General features: G+C 33.0%; 1 protein-coding gene across 10 annotated transcripts in view; it reads left to right on the plus strand.

Annotated features, from left to right (window-relative positions):
- LOC127700681 (cilia- and flagella-associated protein 44-like) overlaps nt 1–23,187 on the plus strand; it is a 333,608-nt gene that overhangs the window by 38,685 nt on the left and 271,736 nt on the right. The window contains exons 34-35 of one of the 10 annotated variants that reach the window (XM_052204271.1): nt 270–404; nt 1,096–1,716. The exons of 7 other annotated variants lie outside the window; for them this stretch is intronic. In XM_052204271.1, the coding sequence (XP_052060231.1) occupies nt 270–404; nt 1,096–1,296 (336 nt within the window). In that variant the 3' untranslated portion in view covers nt 1,297–1,716. Of the gene's footprint in view, nt 1–269; nt 405–1,095; nt 1,717–23,187 lie in introns of those variants that run through there. 2 more of the 10 variants (XM_052204263.1, XM_052204262.1) reach the window with 2 other exon arrangements.

The raw sequence follows: 23,187 nt of genomic DNA on the forward strand, positions 1-23,187 counted from the left end.
AAGAGTGACACTCACCCTGGACTAGGAATGATACATAACTTCACTGTTCTGAGTGGATGTGGTTCAAAATTATGCATGTGATTATGCAAAATGTTTCAATGTTATTGTAATTTCTGAAAAATGTTTGGAGGAATGGCAAGTATTTCAGTTTCATTATATATACCAATTACACCATTCTGATTGATAATGTGTGCTCAGACTAGGAATGAACTGTTGAAAATGAATCTGTGTATAAATGCATGCAATATATTGCTGTTTATCTCTTTCAGGAGAAAATAAAAGATAAAAAGAATAAAATAACATTATTGATAAGAGATAATACAAACAGATTGGATCAGCTTAATCTTCTTATGAATGAACAAAAACAGTTTGAGAAATCATTGGATTCTAGACAGAAAAATCTGGTATGTATGTTACTATGTAAAATAATAAAAATGGATAAATTAGCTTGTTATCAAATGAAATTGATTGAATTGGTAAAGAATTACAAAGAAAAGAAAATTGCAACTATCAACTCTCTTTCTCACTAGATGAAAGATTGTTCTTAAACCATAGATAAGTAGTTGTAATCTCAAATTATTAAAGCCTGATCTGTGAAAAAAATACATAGTCCTATTACCAAATGGAAGTAAAAATATATTTATTTGATTGAAATAATTCTTTAGTTTTAGAATAGTAATGAAAGATAAATATGATGGGAATTTATGAAGATAGTTTAGTATGTAGGATTGATGGTTTGATTGTTTAGAAGAGAGAGACTGTGTTAAAAAGAATGTTGAAGTTTTTTTTAAATTTGAAGTAAAGCAAAATTTAAGGTCTAAAATAGGTTTGATATGTGATCTTATAAATAAAACTTCTCTCAATTATGTATGTTCACATTAAAAGTCAATGACATTGTAAAAGATGTCATGTTTTAAAATGCTTGTTTAATTCCAGTATTTCATTTTTATCTGTCCTGAGAAATGTTTTATTAATCAAGTGTATTGAGAAAATATGAATTCTTATCCAGACATAGGACTGTTAGCAAAGTAGGAAAAAGACAAGTATATTTAAAAATGTTTATAACTAATGATTTTTATGCATCTATAATTTCAGGGTGAAGAATATTCTGGTATTCGTAAAGCAGATGTCCATGAGAAACAGAGACTGATACAGTTAGTACAGCTACAAGCACAGGAGATTGATGCCTTGAAGGAAGAGATAATGTTATTGTCACGAAAAGGTGGCCACATACTGCCGCCTGCTCAGCCACCATTACCACAAACACCACCTAATCTCAGAACAATCAGCAATTAACTATTGTTAATAATATAACAAAACATTCTATAATGATTGCTTTAATGCTTATAAATAGGTATCTAAAAATAAGATGTATATTTCATTGTGATAAACAAAGAAGCTAATCATAAAACTATTATTCATCTCCAAAATTTTTTGCAGAGATGATAAATTGGTTTGATTCTCAAACTAATTTAAATGAACTTTTGACAGTTTGCGTAGAAGGATAGCCTTTGTCGTTGAAGTATTTGATGATGGTTATAGTAATTTATCTTTTGTTTTTGTTTCACACTTTCAAACCGTTTTTTCTTTACAATTTAAGTATTTATTTATTTATTTTCATATTTATAAATGATTTATATTAAACCAATTCCGTCCTTTCTATATAATAATGATCTGTGATATTGACTTTTACATGTTAATAAAAATTGATATTCATTTGTTTGTATTAACTTGTGTAATCCTTAATGCCTGTTGTAGTACCTTGTTTTCTTTTTTTTTCTTGAATGAGGTAGAGGTGTTTTTGGTAGACCATAGATATGTTGTTTCTCAGTGGTTACATCAATAAATATTAAAAAGATGTGGTATGATTGCCAATGACCAAATTAAAAAGAAGTTAGCAACCATAGGCCACCAAACAGCCTTCAACAATCTGAAAATCCCATTCCATATAGCAAGCCATAAGAAGCCTAGACAAAACAAATGTAAAACATGTAAAACAATTTCAAATAAGAAAACCAATGGTCTGATTTATGTAAAAAACAACACACAAAAAACCAAATTGAATTCACAGCAACAAATGACAAAACTGATTCACTGGTTTCTGACCACAAAGTGGACCGGACAAAACAAAACATAGTTAATTTGTGTCCCATCTCAGAACAATCAGCAATTAACTATTGTGAATAATATAACAAGGATTCCATAATGATTGCTTTAATGGTTAGAAAAAGTATTGTAAAAAACACTCTTAAGAAAAAATATGAAGATTTGGTTTTAAAATCATTGATGAAGGAGCTTATAAAGCATGTTCATCTCCAGTATTTTTAAGGGGTGATAGTTTAATTAGATTTTTTTTCTGAATTTCAGTACACTTTTGACATAGAATATTATACATTTATTTCCCGTGCCTGAGGGAGATATGAAGATTTGTTCACCCAAGAATATTCATATTTCACAAGGGCTCTGCCCGAGGGAGATATGATTTTTCGAGGGTGAGCAAATCTTCATATCTCCCGAGGCAAAGGGAAATGAATGTTTTATTCCACTGCCTATGCTTTGTTTACTATCAATACATTAGAAAATTATTTTGCATACATTTTGATTTCTTATCCGCTGGTTTTTATAAGATAAACTAAACACGACATACCCATTGATAAACAGTGAGGAGCAAAATTTAATTATTAGTCTTTTTGTTTTATCGTCTGAAATAAATTTGAACATGATAATGATTTTTGCTATCGCTATTTTAAAAAGAATAAGAAGTTCAAAACGTTATGTACATTAGCAGCGCGTAACGTCGCACGATGTAATCCCGACATTTCAGAGGGGAATATGATCCTCAGAAAGGAATATGAAGATTTGTTCAATGACATGTGGGATAGTCTCAACCAATCAAATATTGATTAAACTATCAATAGGTATAAACAGTGGAATAATAGCTTTTGTCAAATTAAGTATTTGATAATATTTTCATAATTTATTTAAACTCTTTTGTTTTGTATTCAGATTTAAAAATAGTGTTGTAAACTGAAAGCATATATTTATTAATTTTCATATCTATAAATGTTTTATATTATACAAATTCCGTCCTTTCTATATAACAATAATCTGATATTGACTTTTACCAGTTAATGAAAATAATAATTATTTCTTTACATTCACATATTTATCCCTTTAATAAGGCATGTAGAAGTGCATTGATAGTGTGGTTTGTTTTATTGACTGAGGCAGGGGCATTGGTGACATAAATATCTTGTATTGTAGTAGTTTATCTCAGCAAAGGTTCTTTAATTGTTAACCATTTGATGGTTTGTTGTTAGTTTGCTTGTCTATAGTACGAAGGGTTGTAGGTTTGGTCCCCAACCTGGTCTAACCAAAGACTAGAACATTGGTATTTGCTGCTTCTCTGTTAAATAGGTAGCTTTAATAGTAAGATAAAAGACTTGTTGGCTTCGACTCAGAATAATGTGTCTTGCCTCTCTTGGTAGGGTGACATGTCTTCGTGTGGAGTGTTTACTTACCTTTTGCAGTAGCACCTAAAATCCGCATTAGATTGTTGGTCTTGTACAAAGCGTGTATACCAATATACATAAAACATCTATACACCATCATCGTCATCCTTTGTTTGTTAGTTCTTATTTATTTTGTACCTTGTTACAGACTGAAACTTAAGTGAGTTTGCATTGTAAAACCAAGCTCAAGTGTAAATTGTGAGTTCGTGTTTGTAGTATTCAACTACTTCCATTGTCAGTTGCAAACTTTTTGTCTTGCCCGAGATGAAAGTCGCAGAATGCGAGACATAGGGACGCTAATCCAGCTGTGACAGGGACGGGGTAAATTATGTGTATAAAGCTATGTATATCAGAAGGTAAAATACCCTGGATACTTCATACATTGTATACAGATACTGTATATGTTACAAAAATTTTTGTCTGGCATATGTCTGTTGTACTTTACCTCTTTTTCAGCAAATACTTAAACTGAAGTTTTTTTTGTCACCTGATTTTCTCGCTTTCTATTAGTAATAGGATAACTATATTTGGCACATGGGATCCTCGCATTAAAAATGGAAAAAGACTTCCGGCATGTGTGATGGCTGACAGCGGCTTTTTTAGCTGAAGAAGTTTTAGAAGTTTTTAGACTACAGATACCATAGTTTTTAATACTGGATCAATTCTGTGTGCTCATAATCACATTTTAACTTCGATTTTAACTTTTAGTGCTTCTTGGTAGATTTTAATTATCCCACTGACACTTTTAGCTGTTTTGTACTTGCCGCTCTTTTAGGAAAAGTACCGCCATCTTGAAAATTTTGTTATTTTCCTGCCATCCGGAGCTATTGTCCCTTTTGTACGTATATTTTAGCTGTAAATATTACATCATTAGTCCCGCGTATCTTTTGTACATTATTCCATTTATTTTTAGCCTTTTTTTTTTTTTTTTTTTAGCAACTTTTTAACTTTTTAAGAACAGTGTTTACATCTGATTATTTTTTTTTATCTCGAGTCAGTCCCGAGTGTACATGACCCCCCCACCCCCCTCGACTAGGCTCTACAACGATAAAAACAATACATAATGGATGTGGTGCGTAGAAGTACTCGTGTCCAGGCTAAGCATTTGCCTTATACACCTGGCAAGGGAGTTGTTAAATCAAGAAAACATAAAATCACTAAGGCTACTATTAGAGATCAAACTGTTCAGTATACTCTTGACCGACAAAAGGCTGTTATGAAAAAACTTGATGCTGCTAACCGTTTTTTCTCCGTCACGCCAGAAATAAGTCCTGGTAATCTTGTCTTGGTATTCTCAGCTGCTGCATATGAAACATTTAAGAATGTCACCTTTAATGTATTAAACAACTTACAATACACATTAGACATCACGAGCACGAAAGACCAATCTGGTGCTGTAATATATGACTCTGTGGCAGTAAAAGTGAAATCTGTTAAGCGATATGTGCTGAACTTTTACCACTCAAGCTCAAAGGTCCTGCTAAATGGCAAACAAAATCACATGATTGACTTTATTCAAACAACACTACAAGATATCATGGGTGTGTTAGAACAGAATGATGACTTTACTAGTATAAACAATACAACCAAGCACTACTGTAAACATTATCTAGAAACTCTTGATAGTAAGTAATAAATGCACCAATTCTAGGGACTGTAAAAATGTACTACATATAGACAATAATGATACCTTGTCAGTGACACCTGCCAATATCTGCCCTGTCTGCAATGATCCATGTGAACTTTCTTCAAAAGCAATAGGGTGTGATACGTGTGATAAATGGCTTCATTGCTCCTACGAGCATCTTTCACCTAAAGACATAAGATATTATGCATCCGACCACTCAGCGCAATATGTTTGTCGTAGCTGCATGAGCTTACAAGCCTCTGTTGCAAATGACTCCGAGGGCTCTAATGTTCTTAACCATCTTTGTACTAATTTGGGAACTCCTAGACTTAACAACTCTGGTAAACTTAGTGCATGTAAAAATTTGGATAGCTCAAAGTTTGATGTTATGGAACAAACTTTACCTAAAATGCTTATATCTAATACTGTTGATGTAAATGTAGTAAAACAAAGGGCAGAAATCCAACCAGAAAAACCTAGCGTCTCTAAAAAAAGCCAATTGTATCAACTAATTTGAGTGATATTCATGACATAAGAATAGACCCAAACGAACTGAATATTTCGGTTGCACATTCTGAAATTGGAACAAGCACGGTCTCAAACAACCCTGGCGACATGAGTAATAGATATCTTTACGAACATGAAATTGCACATCTTAAAGATTGCTTGTGTAAGAAAGAAAAACTATTAAGAGCTAAAGACTCTACAATTTATAAACTACAAACTGATATTTCTAGCCTACAAAAAGAATTGACTACTAGTAGATCATATATTATAACTCTGGAAAGTGACAAATTAGATTTGGAGATTTCTCTCCGTATACATAAACAGAAACTTGCCAATGAATTATCTGAAAATGATAATTATCCATCGGTTAAAAATTTTCAAAATCACAATGCAACATCTCATTGTCATCAAACCCAAACAGAAAAATAAATGAACAAATTGCTTTCAAATCGTATTCAAATCTCTTTCAAATCGTGATTCTGCGATTTGTTAGTATCATTTGCTTGCGATTCATTAAACAAATCATAAACAAATCAGAATTTTCCAAATTCCCTAAAACTGATTTCTTTGTGATTTCTTTCTATTGTATGATTTGTAAGCAATTTGTTTCTGTTTTTGTGTGATTTCTTTATGATTTGTTTACTTAGAATATCGTATGAAATGATTTGAAAGAGATTTGTTAACTTTGTGAGCTAGAATGGTGTGATTTCGTTATGATTTGTTAACTTTGAATATCATAAGAAATGATTTGAAAATGATTTGTTAACTTTGTTAGCTATCTTGGTGTGATTCATTGATGATTTGCTACAATGAATAAAATGTGAATGCATTCAAATTTTCTTTGTTTATCTATCTCTCTGACTTCCGGTTGAGGTCAAATTCAAATTTCAAATACTGTTCAATATTAACTGAACAAAGAAGGTTGCAAGATGAGGAGTTTTTATTCAGTCTATGAAAGATGACGGTGGTAAGGAATCTCAGTTATTTATTTATAATTTCACATTTTCAACTAATACTATTCAAACGTTAACCTTTAAAATTCAGAAACTGTGCATTTCAGTATCTCGTTATAATCATAATAATTTTGTGCTGTAAGGATTAATTTTCAAAATAAAAATGTGTAAAAGATGTGTAAACAGATCAAAACATTCATTTCAAGACTAGCTTCCCGAGCCAGCAGACAAAATTCACTGGCAAGTTTAATGTTTTAATTGTTGTTTACTAAACAGGTCCCGGGCAAAATGGACAAAGCTATATTACAATGTAGCAGATTTGGACCAAGACTAAGACTCATCACCTATTTGACATCAATTGCTAAGTACACGTGGTTGCCTATGTTTTTTTTTGAAATTTCGTTATAGTCAAATTCGGAAGAAAAGTAAGAGAAACCTACACAGAGGGAACAATTCGTCCCTCATTGCAATCAAATATAGTATTCCTTTTTACAATTAGAGGAGTAGCTATTAAAGGTAAAATGAAGACAACTGCGCTTCAAAGTTTGGGGGTTTCAGGGGCAGAACATATTTTTGATTTGGATGTAAATGATTTAATCTGTGAATTGCATGATGAGTGATGCCAATTTATGTACGATTTGCTTGTGATTTGCTTGGGGTAGGAATATATGATTTACTTCTCATTTGTTAAAGATTTGAAAACAATTTGTTTATAATTTCTTCATAATTTGAAAACAATTTGTTAATGATTTGTTTGAGGTAGAAATATGATTTACTTCTGATTTGTTTAAGATTTGATAACAATTTCTTTACAATTTCTTTACGATTTGAAAACAATTTGTTTGTGATTTGCTTGAAGTAGGAAAGCAATTACTTCTGATTTGTTAATTGTTTCAAAACAATTTCTTGACAATTTGTTTATGATTTGCTTATGAATTATAAGCAATTTGTTCGTGATTTATTATTGTGATTTGTTAGCTCATTTGCATGTGAAATTTTATCACTTTCAAATCACAAAGAAATCATACGATTTGTTTATCATTTGTTACCATGATTTGTTCCTCAATTTTTTTTTGTTTGGGAAGTGCTGAGCAAGACTCCATAAAGGTTTAGGTTCTGGAACAAAGAATTAAAACTCTAGAATTTGATATAATCAAGCAAGATAATAAAATGTAAAACTTACAAGACAAAGTTAATGATATGCATATTCATCATATGTACAACAAACAAAATCACGAGAAACAAAGGGGTAGAAGAAAGCGCAATGGTAACAACAATAATAACAACAATCGCTATCGATCGCATAAACAATCTGGTAGTCCTCTTTCAGATATATCTGAAAATGTGAAAAACAGTTCTCTACACAATTCTTGCAATGATCAATATAAAGATATATGTACGTCAGTCAGACCGGATGAATCCATTGTAATAACGAATGATCCTCTTGAAAATGAAATGGATAATTATTTAATGCAAACCCCTGAAAAGGCGAATTCAAAAAGTGATGAAAATTCTTTTTTAGACATGCGCAGTCGCCCCATAGTGAGGAAGAAGTCATTACAAAATATAACATTTTCTCCAAAAGTGTCGATCTGTGCAAAAACACAAGTGAACCGAGTAATGAAAGACAAACAGGGAAAGGTGTATCAATCTTATCCGAGCACCCCGTGCATGCACCCCACCGACTGGGAAGAGATGAGTCTAGGTCAGGTCAGGACTTGTTAGATAAAGTTAATCTTGTAGATAGTATACGTATTTTATCTTTTAACATTGAAGGATTTTTTAGCAACATAATATATCTGCAAAAACTTAGTGAACATTTTGACATTATTATGCTTCATGAGCATTGGCTGCATTCTAGAGATAAATATAGAATTCATGATGATTTTAACCTTTTCAATTTCTCTACTAAATGCTTTGATGATGATAAATTTGATAATCCGATTCAAAGAAGTCGGGGCCATGCTGGTGTTTCAATTATGTATAGAAAAACGTTACAACCAATTATTTAAGAAATTCCGGATAGTGGAAACAGAATTATTGGGGTTTTATTAAAACTAGCAAAACCAATACTTCTGTTATGTGTATACCTTCCAACAAGGGGCAATGGTTATTCCAGAGATGACTACCAAGCAATATTAGATGAACTCTCCGAAATTATTCAAAAATATACTGACTCACATTCAATTATTCTTGGAGGAGATATAAACGCTTCGTTTCATCGAAACAGTAGCAATACTAGAGATATTGACTTTAAACTATTTGCTGATGAACATAATCTCTCTTTACCTAAACTTTGTAAAAAACAAGATACATTTTTTCATTTTAATGGAAAAGACTCTTCACAAATTGACTACTTTCTTCTTAATACTGATATTGTCACATCCTATAATGTACTGGCAAGAGAGCTGAATAACACTTCTACACATGATCCAATTACTATAACTGTCCCAATGGAAAAAACCATCGTCAAGTCGACTGATTTTATTAACAAGCGTGTGCGGAAAATTGACTGGAACAAAATTGACACCAATGAATATGAAAGAAATTTGAGCCATAAACTAGACTCTAAACTCCAAAAATTAGATTTGGAATCATTTGAAAACTTTATAAGTAATCTGTGTGAAATAGTTACTGACACGGCAAGGGAGCTTGTCCCATCAAAATACAATCCTGGAACACGTACTCGTAGGAAAGGCAGAGTTTGGCCTCAACCAATTGTTGATATCATTAGGAAGGAAAAACATTGTTTTTGGAAATGGAAACAAGCTGGAGGAACCAAAAGCAAGGAAAACAAATTTTTTATTGAGATGAAACGAATGGAAAAAGATCTCAGGTCTGCTCAGAGACAGCTTGAAGCATCAAAGCGTCGTGACAATTTTATCAACATAATGGAGCTTAGGGAAACCGATCAGAAACAATTTTATAAACTTATCAAACGTCAACGGGACCATAACTATGTATCAACATCTATACTGAGATATAATGACAAGATTTTTAGTGACTCTGTAGCCATAGCTGAAACTTGGGCTGACTACTTTCAAGAACTGTCTACCCCTTTTGATAACGAATTTTTTGACAACAGTTATAAACAATTGGTCGAAGATGACGTACAAATACTGCAAGACACCAATAGAGAACCCCTTGATTTTCTCTCTGTGGATGATGTGGAAAAATGTATAAAGTCTTTTAAAATGGAAAAGCAGCTGATGAACAAGGGATTACTATTGAACATCTAAAATATGGAGGTCAACCTATTGTTAAAATTATTGTTAAATTAGTAAACTTTATATTTCAACATATTAACCTTCCGTCTGATTTGAAAAGTGGTATATGTTACCCAGTATTCAAAAACGGGGCAAACCAAGAGATGTGCCACATTCGTATCGTAAAATAACAGTCACTAGCACTATTGGAAAAGTAGTTGACAAACTTCATCTTTCAAAAAATGTCAACATTATTAAAGATAAACAAAGTCGTCTGCAAAAAGGTTTCACAGAAGGGGAATGTCCTTCCGTAGCTGAATTAATCTTAACTGAACTCAAAACTGAAGCTAAGAAGTTGAAAAAACAATTAATTATAACTTTGAGTGATGCACAAAAAGCATTTGATATTGTGTGGCACTCTGGGCTTATGAGAGAGATGTACAAAGGAGGAATGACAGGTGATAATTGGTTGCTATTCAATGAATGGTATAAGAACTTAACGTCCTCTGTAATGTGGCAAAGTATCAAGTCAAAACCAGTTAACGAATTTCAGGGTGTTCGCCAGGGTGGAGTTTGGTCCCCGACTGCCTATAAGGTCTTCATAAAAACACGATTGAAAATGTTCGAAATGAATGGTCTTGGTGCTCACTTAGGTTCTATTTACTGTGGCATACCTACTGTTGCTGACGATGTCACCCTGATTTCCAACAACCCGTATGAGATGCAAGCAATGTTAAATGTCTTGTCTGATTATGCAAATAAACATCGCTACATAATAAGCAGTCAGAAGTCATGTACTCTACAGTATGGAAGTAAAACTGAACATTTGTTTACGTTGAATGGTCAACCTCTTCAAAATTCAATAAAAGCGACTCATCTTGGTATTGATCATGATGTCAGTTCTAAATATGGTGTGAAGGATTGTATACCTAGTAGAATTCAGACAGCTAGAAAGACGGTGTATGCCCTCATGGGAGCTGGGCTCCATGGATTGAATGGACTTAACCCTAAAGTTTCGATGTACCTGGTGAAAATTTATGTGCTACCCAGACTTTTGTATGGCTTAGACTCTATAAGACTTTCCGTTTCTGATATGAAATTACTGTCCGTATACTATACCAAACTTCTAAAGCAAATTCAGCATCTGCCAGAGCGCACTGCTACGTCTGCTGTTTACTTACTTCTCGGTCAAATTCCAGTTGAGGCTAAACTGCATAAGCGTATGCTGAATTTTTTTTCGGAAACATCATATCGTCAGAAACCATGGTTCTGTCGAGCGTGAAGTTGCTATCAGACAATTGACTGTAATGCCGCGTGATTCAAATAGTTGGTTTGTCAAAATTGTTGATTTAACCGAACAGTATGGCTTACCATCACCACATGATCTTATTAATGTGCCACCTGGAAAAATTGAGTGGAAAAATATTGTAAGAAAAACTATCTCCTCATATTGGATGGATCTACTAAAAACAGAGGTAAAATCTAAGTCATCTCTTAAGTTTTTAAATGTCAATAATATAACTCAAGGAAAAACCCATAATGTCTGGAATAGCTGTGGAACAGAGCCTTTTACTTCAACTATGGCCTGTATAAAAGCAAAAATCATGTGTGGAACATACACCTTACAACATGACAGAGCTAAGTTCGACAGATCTGGTGGAACTAATTCAGCATGTAAATTATGTGGCAAAGGAAGCGAGGACATTAAACATTTCCTTTTATGTTGTGAAAAATTGAGAGACATATAGGAGCATTTCCTAAATATTATGCTAGTAAAGTTATATGACAGTATTGATGTAGGAGTGTATAATGAAATAATATCATCTGATGATTTGCAACTCAAAGTTATTATTGACTGTTCATCCTTGGAATTCCTAGATGAATCCTCCATCTCTATAATTGAATGCATATCTAGAGGTTATTGCTATAGACTGCATCAGAGAACAGCTTTGCTACTTCAAATAACCTAGAATTATACAAGTGACAATAATTTTGAAACCGCTAAATTGTGAACAATTCCATCTGGAGAACTTTTGTGAACTATACAAGCAGAAGTATGGATAGCTAGTAGAGGAGTCATGTACATACACGTTTTAAAGTATATATTTAATTTCCCATTTTTGGTCATTAATTGTATATACCTGGTATTAATATAAAGTTAACGTTGAAATCCCAAAATAAAATATAAAGTTAACATTGAAATCCCAAAATAAATCATGTAGTTAAGGTGTGATTGAGCCCCTGTATATAGCAAGTCCCAAGTTACACCGGTTGGTGGTGCGCCTGACAGAGGCGGAATTTACAGAATAGGTAACAGGTAACAGGTAACATGTATGATTGCCAATGAGACAAATATCAACCAAAGTTGAAATGAAGTGGATTTAAGCAATTTTATATAGGCAACAGTACAGCAGATTTTATCTGACCGTGACCTCATTTTCACTGTTTTTTTGTCAATGTTTAGTTTTTGTAATTCACTCTGTTTTTCAGATACTAAAAGCAATAAGTCACCTATGTTTGGTGTATAAAATGATTGTTAAGTGTATATGTCAGTCTGGCAGGTTTTATTTGACCTTGACCTCTTTTTCAAAAATCATTGGTCAATGTTAGCTTTTTGTGTTAAGGTTTGTTACTCGGATACTACAAGCAATAAGTTAAATAATTTGGTGTATGGAATGATTGTAAGGTGTACATGTGTGTCTGGTAGGGTTCTTTTGACCTTTACTTCATTTTGAGTATAATAATGTTGATTTTATATGATACTAGTAGTAAAACATTTTTTTCTTAAAACTTTTAACACTAATTAAATCACTAGTTTAACAATTCTAAAATGGAAATTGGGAATGTGTCAAAAAGCAACAACCCGACTAAAGAGCAGAAAACAGACAAGAGTTAGTTAAGTTATAATGTTCTCCATGTCCAATCCATTCGGAAGTTTTCTCACTTTTTGATTGGTTTTTACTCCTGACATGTCTTAGCTGGTACTACTGTTTTTGTATATTTTTAATTATTATACTTTATATGATAGGGACATACTTATAACGATGAAAAGGGTTATCATTTTACAGGTTAACAAGAGAATTTATCCCTATCAAACTTTCAGTACATATTTCCCCCCTCAGTGTAATTTATACATCTGGTTCATTTGGGATGATTACAAATGTAAATATATTTATATCAATATTTTGCTTTACTAGTATATCAATCATTCCTTATCTTATTTACCTTTCTATAGCACATGAGATCACCTCATGTTTTAGTGAGGTTCATTTTGCTCGGTCTTCTAGTTTTGTATGTTGTGTTTTGTATACTGTTGTTTATCATTTCCATTTTTTTTGGTCAAAGCATTGTCAATTAATTTTCGACATAAGGGTTTGAATATCTCATTGGTATCTTTCGCCTCTCTCTTACTATGATTAACTGCTTTTTAACATGATCTCTTGCAGTCTTTAAAAAAATAAGCATTTCCGTCAAAATATGTGCTGCTTCCATGCTATGCATATGTGGTGGATCTGATTTTTGTAAACCTTTCTAAACAATTTTGTAGCTAAATTAAAAAAAAACATATTGACCTTAAGTTTTTAAGATTCCAAACTATCAAATGTTCCTGTCATTCATCCAACATTAATAGAATTATGATTAGTTAAAAAGTCGAATATTTCTGTGTGTTTGTTTATGCCATATTGGCTAGAGGTAAAGGGGAGGGTCGAGATCTCACAAAACATGTTTAACTCCGCCGCATTTTTACGCCTGTCCAGAACCTTAAGCCATTGTTAGTCGCGTGTGTTTTTTTTTTAAATTTTGGCTCATATATATGTTTTGAAGATAAGTGTGGCGTCAATTTCGCTGAACAACTATACATTATTGTTTAGGTGCCAGCTGAAGCCCGCCTCCGGGTGCGTTAAAGAGCCATTAGTGGCCTTGGACTATTTTCTGCTCTTTGATCGGGTTGTTGTCTCTTTGCCACATTCCCATTTACATTCTCAATTCCATGAGTAACATTATTTCAATAGAAACATAAAGTTATACAGTATCCTTCGTATTTATCCAAATTTGACTTCATCAAATGAGCATTTCTGATGAAGGTAAATTCAAAATTGAAATATCAAATTAGAAGTTCTTTTCAGGCCCAATTTATAAGACAATGTAGGAGGACAATGCAGTTGTACGCCTTTGCGGTTAATATTAACCTTTTGGCAAACATGGCTTTTTTTACACTTCTATTTTATTTTCTGAATACAGATTAACCTGTACATTTTGAGTTTAAAAACATATTAACTTTATTCTTTAGATTTTTTATTCATTTGTTTCATCCATGGAGATGATGGGACAATAAGCGATCAAAAATAATTGTCTTTAATCTTTCCCCTCAGTCACACTTAAATCACCTATTATTGTGCAGATATCTATTGTCCTCTATTTTCCATAACTGTCAGAAAGGAACATCTCAAATATTTTTCTCAGCTTAGTTTATTTTGGCCTCAAAAAGCCAGGAATATATTTCGAGGTGTAGATATGTTAATTTTGGCCAACATTGTAATATAAACCTTTCAACAACACTAACCGTTATGTTGATGATATGTTTTCGTTAAATAATCAAGATTTCTCTAAATATACTTTCGAAATATACCCAAAGGAAGTTACTTTAGATAAATAAAATATTAACCATGCATGTTAACAGCAAGCACTGTCCTTTTCTAGATTTAGATATTTAAGTTTTACGCGATAAACTCGACACAAAAATTTACGACAAAAGGAACGATTTTTCTCTCCCTATTGTTAATTTTCCTTTTTGAATAGTGACATCACAACTCTTTCGCTATGCCCGTGTCTGTATGACGTTTTGGATTTCAATGAGCGTAATCTATGTAAAAAAGAAAGCATTTTTTTCAAATGTTTATTAGATAAATCTATCTGGTATAAATGATAACACAATGTATATTCATATATTGTTAAAATTCAAGCGTCCGAGGAAAATTGCATCCAAAAAATATTTAATCAAAATCAAATTCGAACCAAAATCCTAATAAAACAGTTTCTTTGAACATCTTGTAAAACATAACTGTGTAGTCGTTAATTTGTTTGCTAACACCTAATTTAGTTAAAACCATGAAAATTGTGGCTATTTCTATTGACATACACTCATCATGACACATGTATGGTGTCATTGTGAAATACTGCTTTACATTTTATACTATTGAAGCCAAATAACTTAGTAAATTTCCATAAAAAATTGAGATTATGTTAGAAACATGTGTGAATTCTACCATTTTCCATGTTTTAAAAGACAAAAATTATAGACCTTTCTATCATACTTGTCAGTGGACGTTAAGGATCAGTTGTGTCACATAATACTCAGTGTGCTGACTATATTAATCCCATTAAACGATAAATACAATATATTGAACATGATAATTGGTCGATTGGTTGGTTGATAGAATGTTTGCATAACATAAATTATAAGTTCTTCATATAAATTGGTTGGTAGATATGTGAATTGATTGATTGATTGAAACTTTGCATAATGTCATATATAACAAATTTCGTATTCTTTAATCAATTGATCGGCTTGAATTGCTTGCTTGCTTGAATGATTTATTGATTTACAGTTTCATTGCATATTTCATATGGATTGCAACTATAACGTCCAGTTACTGCTATTTAACGCAATTCTTACCAACAGAATGATAAATGCCCCCTCATACAAATAAAGAGACAGGCCAGGAACCAATTCCTACATTTAAAAAAAAATACATAAGCTTGAGTTGCCAGAAACGAGCAAAAAAAAAGAAAAAAAAAAGAGGCAGGCCATGGATCCCCTACAATTACAGATTTTAAGCACTTGTGTTAAACTGATCGTGGTAACTGCAGTTACCACGATCCCAATATAGAGGAGGTAGAAATCGGTAAAATCGTTTTCTGCTAATTTCTCCGTTTAAACGTGATGTTTTCAATAATTACTCAGCCGCCAGGTTGATCTGTACGGTTTTGTTGTGTGTATGTTTTCTTAATATCATATATGACCTCGTTATCGAAATAAAAGCCATCGAAAATTCAAGGAAGATAATCATAACTCCAGGAAATTTGTTGACTGCGACAATATCTAAATCTTTGATAGTGTGACCATAATTAGTGAATAATTATTTAATTTTTGCTTAGTAGACATATTTTGTACTGTTACACCACTGTCCCAGGTTAGGGGGAGGGTTTGGGATCCCGCTAACATGTTTAACCCCGCCACATTCTGTATGTATGTGCCTGTCCCAAGTCAGGAGCCTGTTATTCAGTGGTTGTCGTTTGTTTATGTGTTACATATTTGTTTTTCGTTCATTTTTTGTACATAAATTAGGCCGTTAGTTTTCTCGTTTGAATTGTTTTACATTTTCATTTCGGGGCCTTTTATAGCTGACTGTGCGGTATGGGCTTTGCTCATTGTTGAAGGTCGTACGGTGACCTATAGTTGTTAATTTCTGTGTCATTTGGTCTCTTGTGGAGAGTTGTCTCATTGGCAATCATACCACATCTTCTTTTTTTATATATTTTATAAAATTTCACAAGTTAAAATTTACGTTAAATATTGATGGTATATTATATACTTAAAGAAGAAGATATATTCCTTAATTTAAATGATTCTTTAAGGTTTATCACAGAAAATTTCAATCTATCAATAACCGCTTTTGTTTGGCAACTGGGTTGGTGATACTCCCTGGGACTTACAGTTCACTAACAGAGATGTCGATCCGGTAGTAGTTATAAGATTAATGGTACCAATGTTCCTGTACTGCAACAGATGAGTATTTCGAAAACTCATATTATGTCTCTATGGTGATGCTCGAGGCCAAAACCTAACACAACCGTTGCAGAGCTGATAAAACCACAAATGACCTAAAGTACACCCGAATCAGGACATGGAATCGGAGATTTGCATGAAGGAGTTAATTCCTTTATTTAAATGATTTCTCATTTTTTATTATGCAATGCAAAAAATATCCGTATTTTAATGATAGTACCTAAGTAGTGGCTACTGTTCAAGTGATATACCCGGGGACTGATAGTCCACTAATAGAGGTATCGACCCAGCGGCCCGGTGGTAGTTATAACATTGACGGTACCAATTGTTCTGCTCCAGATGCACTTTCCACTATTAATGCTGATTGTGAAAAAAATGGATGCCTTTTATGACAGCAGATATGATTATTTGATTGATTGTTGGTTGCTTAAAGTCTAGTGGCAAATATTTCATGCATGTTTAGGACGAGAACAATTAACAATAAATATGTCCTGTAAAAGGGGCCGTCCGGGATGGGGGTCGGAAATTTAGACTGCCACTGGAAAATGAGGATAAGTTGGGAAGGGACAATTTTTCCTTGCAGAAGGTCACCTTTGGACCACACAAATAGTTGTTATAAGGGTTCTTAACGTGCAGAGAACGTACTACAGTTTTCTCTCTACATGAGGCATCGGATTTAACGTCCAATTCTGACCGGATGTGGCTGCGTATTTATACATCCCGAAAAGCCAAAACTGACGCCCCACTTTGGCAAGGAGGTTTTTACTGCCGGTTGGAAGAAGACCAATGTGCCTATATTTCTGTTCCCTAGTCACCCTTATGATGTTTGAGGGGGATATTAGAAAGTTGATCAAAAGATAGAATAGAGCATACGAAAAGAATAAGAAATCTGGAAATAAAAGACAGAGATGCTTCTTCATAAAAAGAAGGAGAGCGCTCACAAGCATGTTTAACCCTGCTACATTCTGTATGCGCTTGTCCCAAGTCAGGAGCCTATAATTTAGTGGCTGTCAGCTTTCTCTGTGAGTTAAGTCATTTAGAAGTACAAATACCAGAACATTGGACAGTATGCCTGCATACATTGTTGAAGGCCGTACAATGATCCGTAGTTGCTTACATCTAAGTCTTTTGGTCTTTGGTGCATAGTTTTCTCATTGCCAATCATACCACATCTTCTTTTAAACAACTATACGTTTCTGATTCATGGCTATGCATATAGTTGTAAACAATCTAAATCCAGGCTAAGAAAAGTGATCAAATCTGTGTTGGAAAGATTGGAAAAGTAGTGTGCATAATAAATTCATACCAAATTTTAGTCGTCCATTGAGGGTATGGTGGTGAAAAAAAAAATAATGATCGCGTTCGTTGTTATTGTGACGCAATCTTTTTATCAAAATCAATTACTATTATCATTTAAATATTCTGCAGTTACGATTATCTTTCAAGTTATTTGTCAAGAAGTTACGATTGTCTTTTTTTGGAGTTTTAGATATTGTCGCCATAACGGTACGATTATTACTGATAAGTTGCTATAATCATGTCCAAATGACGACTATCTGATAGTCCAGTTACGATTATCATATCAAACAAATTTCCTGGAGTTACGATTATCTTCCTTAAATTTTAGATGGCTATTATTTCGGTAACGAGGCCATATATAATATTAAGAACACACACATACACACACACACAAAGAAAAAGCGTACAGATCAACTTAGCGGCTGAGTAATTCTTGGAAACAATACGTTTACACGGAGAAATGAGCAGAAAACGATTTTACTTATTTCTACCTCCGCCATATTGGGATACCAACGATCAGTTTAACACCCAGTGATTTAATACCCTGTCCCTGTCCCATTCCAAATTGTATCCTTGTATTTCCTTTATGAATTTAAATGGAAAACGCAAGGATTAAAATCCCCTTTTGAAAAATATGTTTGAATCTTCCTATATCAATTTATTTTTTAGTAAGGATCCTCGGAATTAATATTTTATGAATTTGTTGTTTTCATTATAATTAAAATCGGACACAGATCTTAATTTTTCTTTTGTTTCGTTTTACGTTTCTATGTGAATCTGAAAATTCCATCGTATTTCCTTTTTCGTGTTTTTAAAGAGAATCATCCTCGTGTATTTATTGGAGGATGTATTACCCGTCCTGTTTTTTTTTCTCGAAGGGGGCCTTTAACCTGTTTCCGAGTATAGAATGTTCGTTAAATAATCGTCACTGGACAACACACAAACAATTAATTGAATCAGTCAAAATGAAATATCCGTCTTTTAACATATTGCAAACTGCAAAATAAATCACTCAATAAATCATTCCATTATTCAACCAATCAACCAATATACCAATACACACAATAAACAACTAACGGTATTATTTATAATACAAATATAAATAGTGTATTTGGCAATAAAATCAAATTCCGAAGCATCCACATTACAAAAAGATCTTGACAAACTGGCATCGTGGGAAACTATGTGGAAAATGGCATTCCACCCAGATAAGTGTAATGTAATTTCAGTCACCAGAAATAAAAAAAACAATCAAATTTAACTACACATTACACAATCACTCATTAGAACATGTAACAACAGCAAAATATCTGGGGGTTACCATCAGTTCTAACCTTAAATGGGATGTGCACATAAATAACATATGCAAGAAAGCTAATAGCACCCTAGGCTTTCTAAGGAGGAACCTGAACATAAGCTCAACATCAATTAAAGAGCAAGCATATAAGTCCCTAGTAAGACCATCACTAGAGTATGCTTGCTCTGTTTGGGATCCATACTTACAACAAGACATAGATAGCATTGAAAAAGTTCAAAGGAGGGCTGCGCGTCTTGTTACCAACAAATACAGAAACACCTCAAGCGTTGGTAACATGTTACAACATCTTGAATGGCGCAGCCTCTCTGACAGAAGAAAAGACTCAAGATTGGTAATGCTTTATAAAAGTGAACACGAAAAGGTTGCAATACCTAAAAATAATAAATTAATCCCACAAAAAAGACAAACAAGACATTCAAATTCGAACAGCTTCCAAATTCCATCCTGCAAAACACAGTACAGAAAAGAATCCTACTTTCCAAGAACTATTACCGACTGGAACAAACTACCGGACAACATTGTAAATTGCACTTCAGTAGACTCTTTCAAATCTTCAATTTCAAAGCATCAATATTAACTCAACTATTACATCATACTTAATTATACAAAGCATTTTTTTTTTTTTATTTTTTTCGTATTTTTTTAAGATTGTATATATATCAATCTATGTCTTTTTGTAAGTTTCCTCCTGTGACATAATCTTCAATTTGTTGAAGGCGGTCACTATATGGTAGAAGTAGAAGAAATATTTTTAAAAATTGTATCAACCAACCAATCAAGCAATCAATCAAAAATCATGTTAAAACAGAAACTATTGACTGACTTTCATTATCAATTGTTTGCTTAGACATTTCTTTGCAAAAACCAATATTATATATTTTATTAGTAGCAATGTTATAAAAGCAATAATTGATGTACCGAGTAAATTGAATTTAAAATCCAAACTTTTGAGAAGGTCCCTTATTTAAATGTCTCAATTCTAGACTCTAGACTCTTTATTGGCAATTATAATCATTTCTCTAATTTTTGTGTTACTTTCACATTTCTTGAGCGGTGTGAGAAAAATATTTCTTATCACTAGTGAAATATCTGTTCTCAGCAAATGATTGGTCGAAGATTGATTATGACGTTAAATTTTCTTGATTTCTTCTGAATTTCCTATTGTGACGTCATGAAAAAAGGCGACCATGTCTGATGACGTCACATTTATATAAAGAACACAACTTTCTGCAAATCTTTGAAAAGAAAGGATAAAAATCAATAGAGAAACAGATCCACCACTATAACTCGTGTATTACGATATCTCTCCACTCTCAACCGTTAAATTTTAATTATTTAAAAAGCTCGGCAAGCCTCGCGCTTTGAATATTAAAATTTAACTGTCTCGAGTGCAGAAATATCGTAAATAAAGGCAACAGTAGTATACCGGTGTTCAAAAGTCATAAATCGATTGAGATAAAACAAATCCGGGTTACAAACCAAAACCAAGGGAAACACATCAACTATAAGAGGAAAACAAATGAACAACAGGAACACCGAAGTGCAACAAAAACAAACGCCAACACACATAGAAGCGAACTATTTGATAACAACTGCCACTTTCCTAACTTAGTACAGGACATTTTGAGAAAAAAATGATGGGTTGAACCTGGTTTCATGGCATGCCATACCTCCCGCTTTATGACAATGTTAAAAAATATCGCTAAAACACTACGTGACAGAAATACAGCACAAAAACACGCAAGAACATTCATAACAGAGAAACGCACAAACAAATAATATAATAGTCGACAAAACATGCAAACCACATAACAACAACGAACATATTCCATCAAAGAAAAGCACCATAGGATATCAAAACAGTGACGCTTACACACTTGTTGCCGTGATGGAATCTATATTTATCTAACATGTCTATATTATTCATAATGATACAAACATACCGAGAGGTTTCGTCAATGTGTTTGATATCAGTCATACATAATTAACAGACTTCAAGTGTGTTCTCAGTGACGGCAAATAAATATTACAAAGGTCAAAGGTTAAATAAATTAATCCCATTAGTAAACAGATATCAGTAAATAAGACAAGGTTAAACAGAATCATCATGGATAAGTTGACAACTAAGATTTTCGTTAGTGTTTCACAATTCATAATTGTTTACGTAATGGCAATATCATTTTATTTTTTGGAACTGAAGTGTCTTGATTATATCATCCGTAGAAATATCATAATAATGGTAATTTCAGGGACCATATATGCTCTTACGTACCTCCTTCTTTCAAAATATTTAATTTTGTTTATATATTTATCGTTTAAAGCAGTTTTACTTCAGGTAACAAAAATAATCTCGAACAGGTTATGTAAAATGAGGCTGTTTTCTTCTACAAGTTTTCGGCTAAATGAAGTGCTTCTATGAATGCCAAGATAGTCTCTCTATCGGAGTACAAGACGCCTTCTTCGTCTGAATCATCACTGCTGTCAACTTCGTCTACAATTCCATACTTTGACGGATTTTCTGACATGTCTTTAATGTCATCCTGAGAAAAGAGAATAGTAAAATAAAACTGTTATCACAGAGATATGTCTCGCCTTTTTGTAGTTTTGATAATGCAAATGTTGAAATTAAAATAGCAATACTTTAACATGTAAGTTATGAAAATATTCAAAGTCGATGAACCATGACTGAAGGTACATGGCTAAACAATCTCCAAAGAATGAGATGTGCCGATGCTAATACAACTGCATACCAAAATACCATTGACTTATTATAAGTCCTTCCCTTTAAACAAAGCTAAACACAAACATTAACTTGTAAACTATGTAAAAGTTTCAAAGTCAATGAACCATGACCAGGAGTGGGGCTACTAGTATATAATCTCCATGGAAACGATACTTGCAAATGCCAAAAAATTTGAATACCAAATATCATTGACTTAACATTAGCAGTTCGTCTTAAACTGATCTAATCACAAACTAATACATGTAAACTAAGCAAAAGTTTCAAAGTAAATATACCATGACTGAGGGGGCGGGGCCAAACATTCTCCATGGAAATGAGATGTGCTAATGCTTATACAACTGAACATCAATTAACATTGGCCTACCACTAATGGTTCCCCTTGAACTGACCTAATCACAAACTAATACATGTAAACTTAAGAAAATTTTCAAAGTCTATAGACCATGACTAAGGGGGCGGAACCAAATAATCTCCATGGAAATGAGATATCCCAATGCTTATACAACTGCATACCAAATATCATTGACCTACCACTAGTGGTTCCCCATAAATTGACCTAATCACAAACTAATACATGTAAACTATGAAAAGTTTCAAAGTCAATAGACCTTGACTGAGGAGGCGGGGCCAAATGATCTCCATGGTAATGAGATGTTCCAATGCTAATACAACTGCATACCAAATATCATTGACCTACCACTAGTGATTCACCACGAACTAGACCCAATCACAAACTAATACATTGTTGACGCCGCCGCCGCCGACGTCGGAAACAGCATACCTATGTCTCGCATTTTGACTCCGTCAAGGCGAGACAAAAATTGATACACTTGCTTTATTTAGTTGCTTTTAGATATAAATAGCAAGATACAAGAGAAATAATTCATTATGGAGACCAACCAATAACTTGATTAAGATGAAATGGAGAAGATGAATTGATCTGTATTTTAATGTTTATTCTTGTTTTGCATTTATTTTATTATTCTGAACTTTGTCGTAAATTTAGGCATAAGTGTTTTACACGGATTATGTGTCATAATCTAGGACAAAGGACTTAAATTCATTTACTCTATTCATTTAATTATTTATTCTCTGTAACAGTTTAGACAATAATTTACTTATACGTTTCGGACATTAATTACTCTTCTAATCTATTGTTATTTCTATTTGACATATGTTAATCTTCTTAATCCTTTAATTGCTTGTGCTTATATATATTGTTATTGTTTGTA

This window comes from Mytilus californianus, unplaced genomic scaffold (assembly GCF_021869535.1).
Source record: "Mytilus californianus isolate M0D057914Y unplaced genomic scaffold, xbMytCali1.0.p SCAF_5, whole genome shotgun sequence".
Classification (NCBI taxonomy): Eukaryota; Metazoa; Mollusca; class Bivalvia; order Mytilida; family Mytilidae; genus Mytilus; species Mytilus californianus.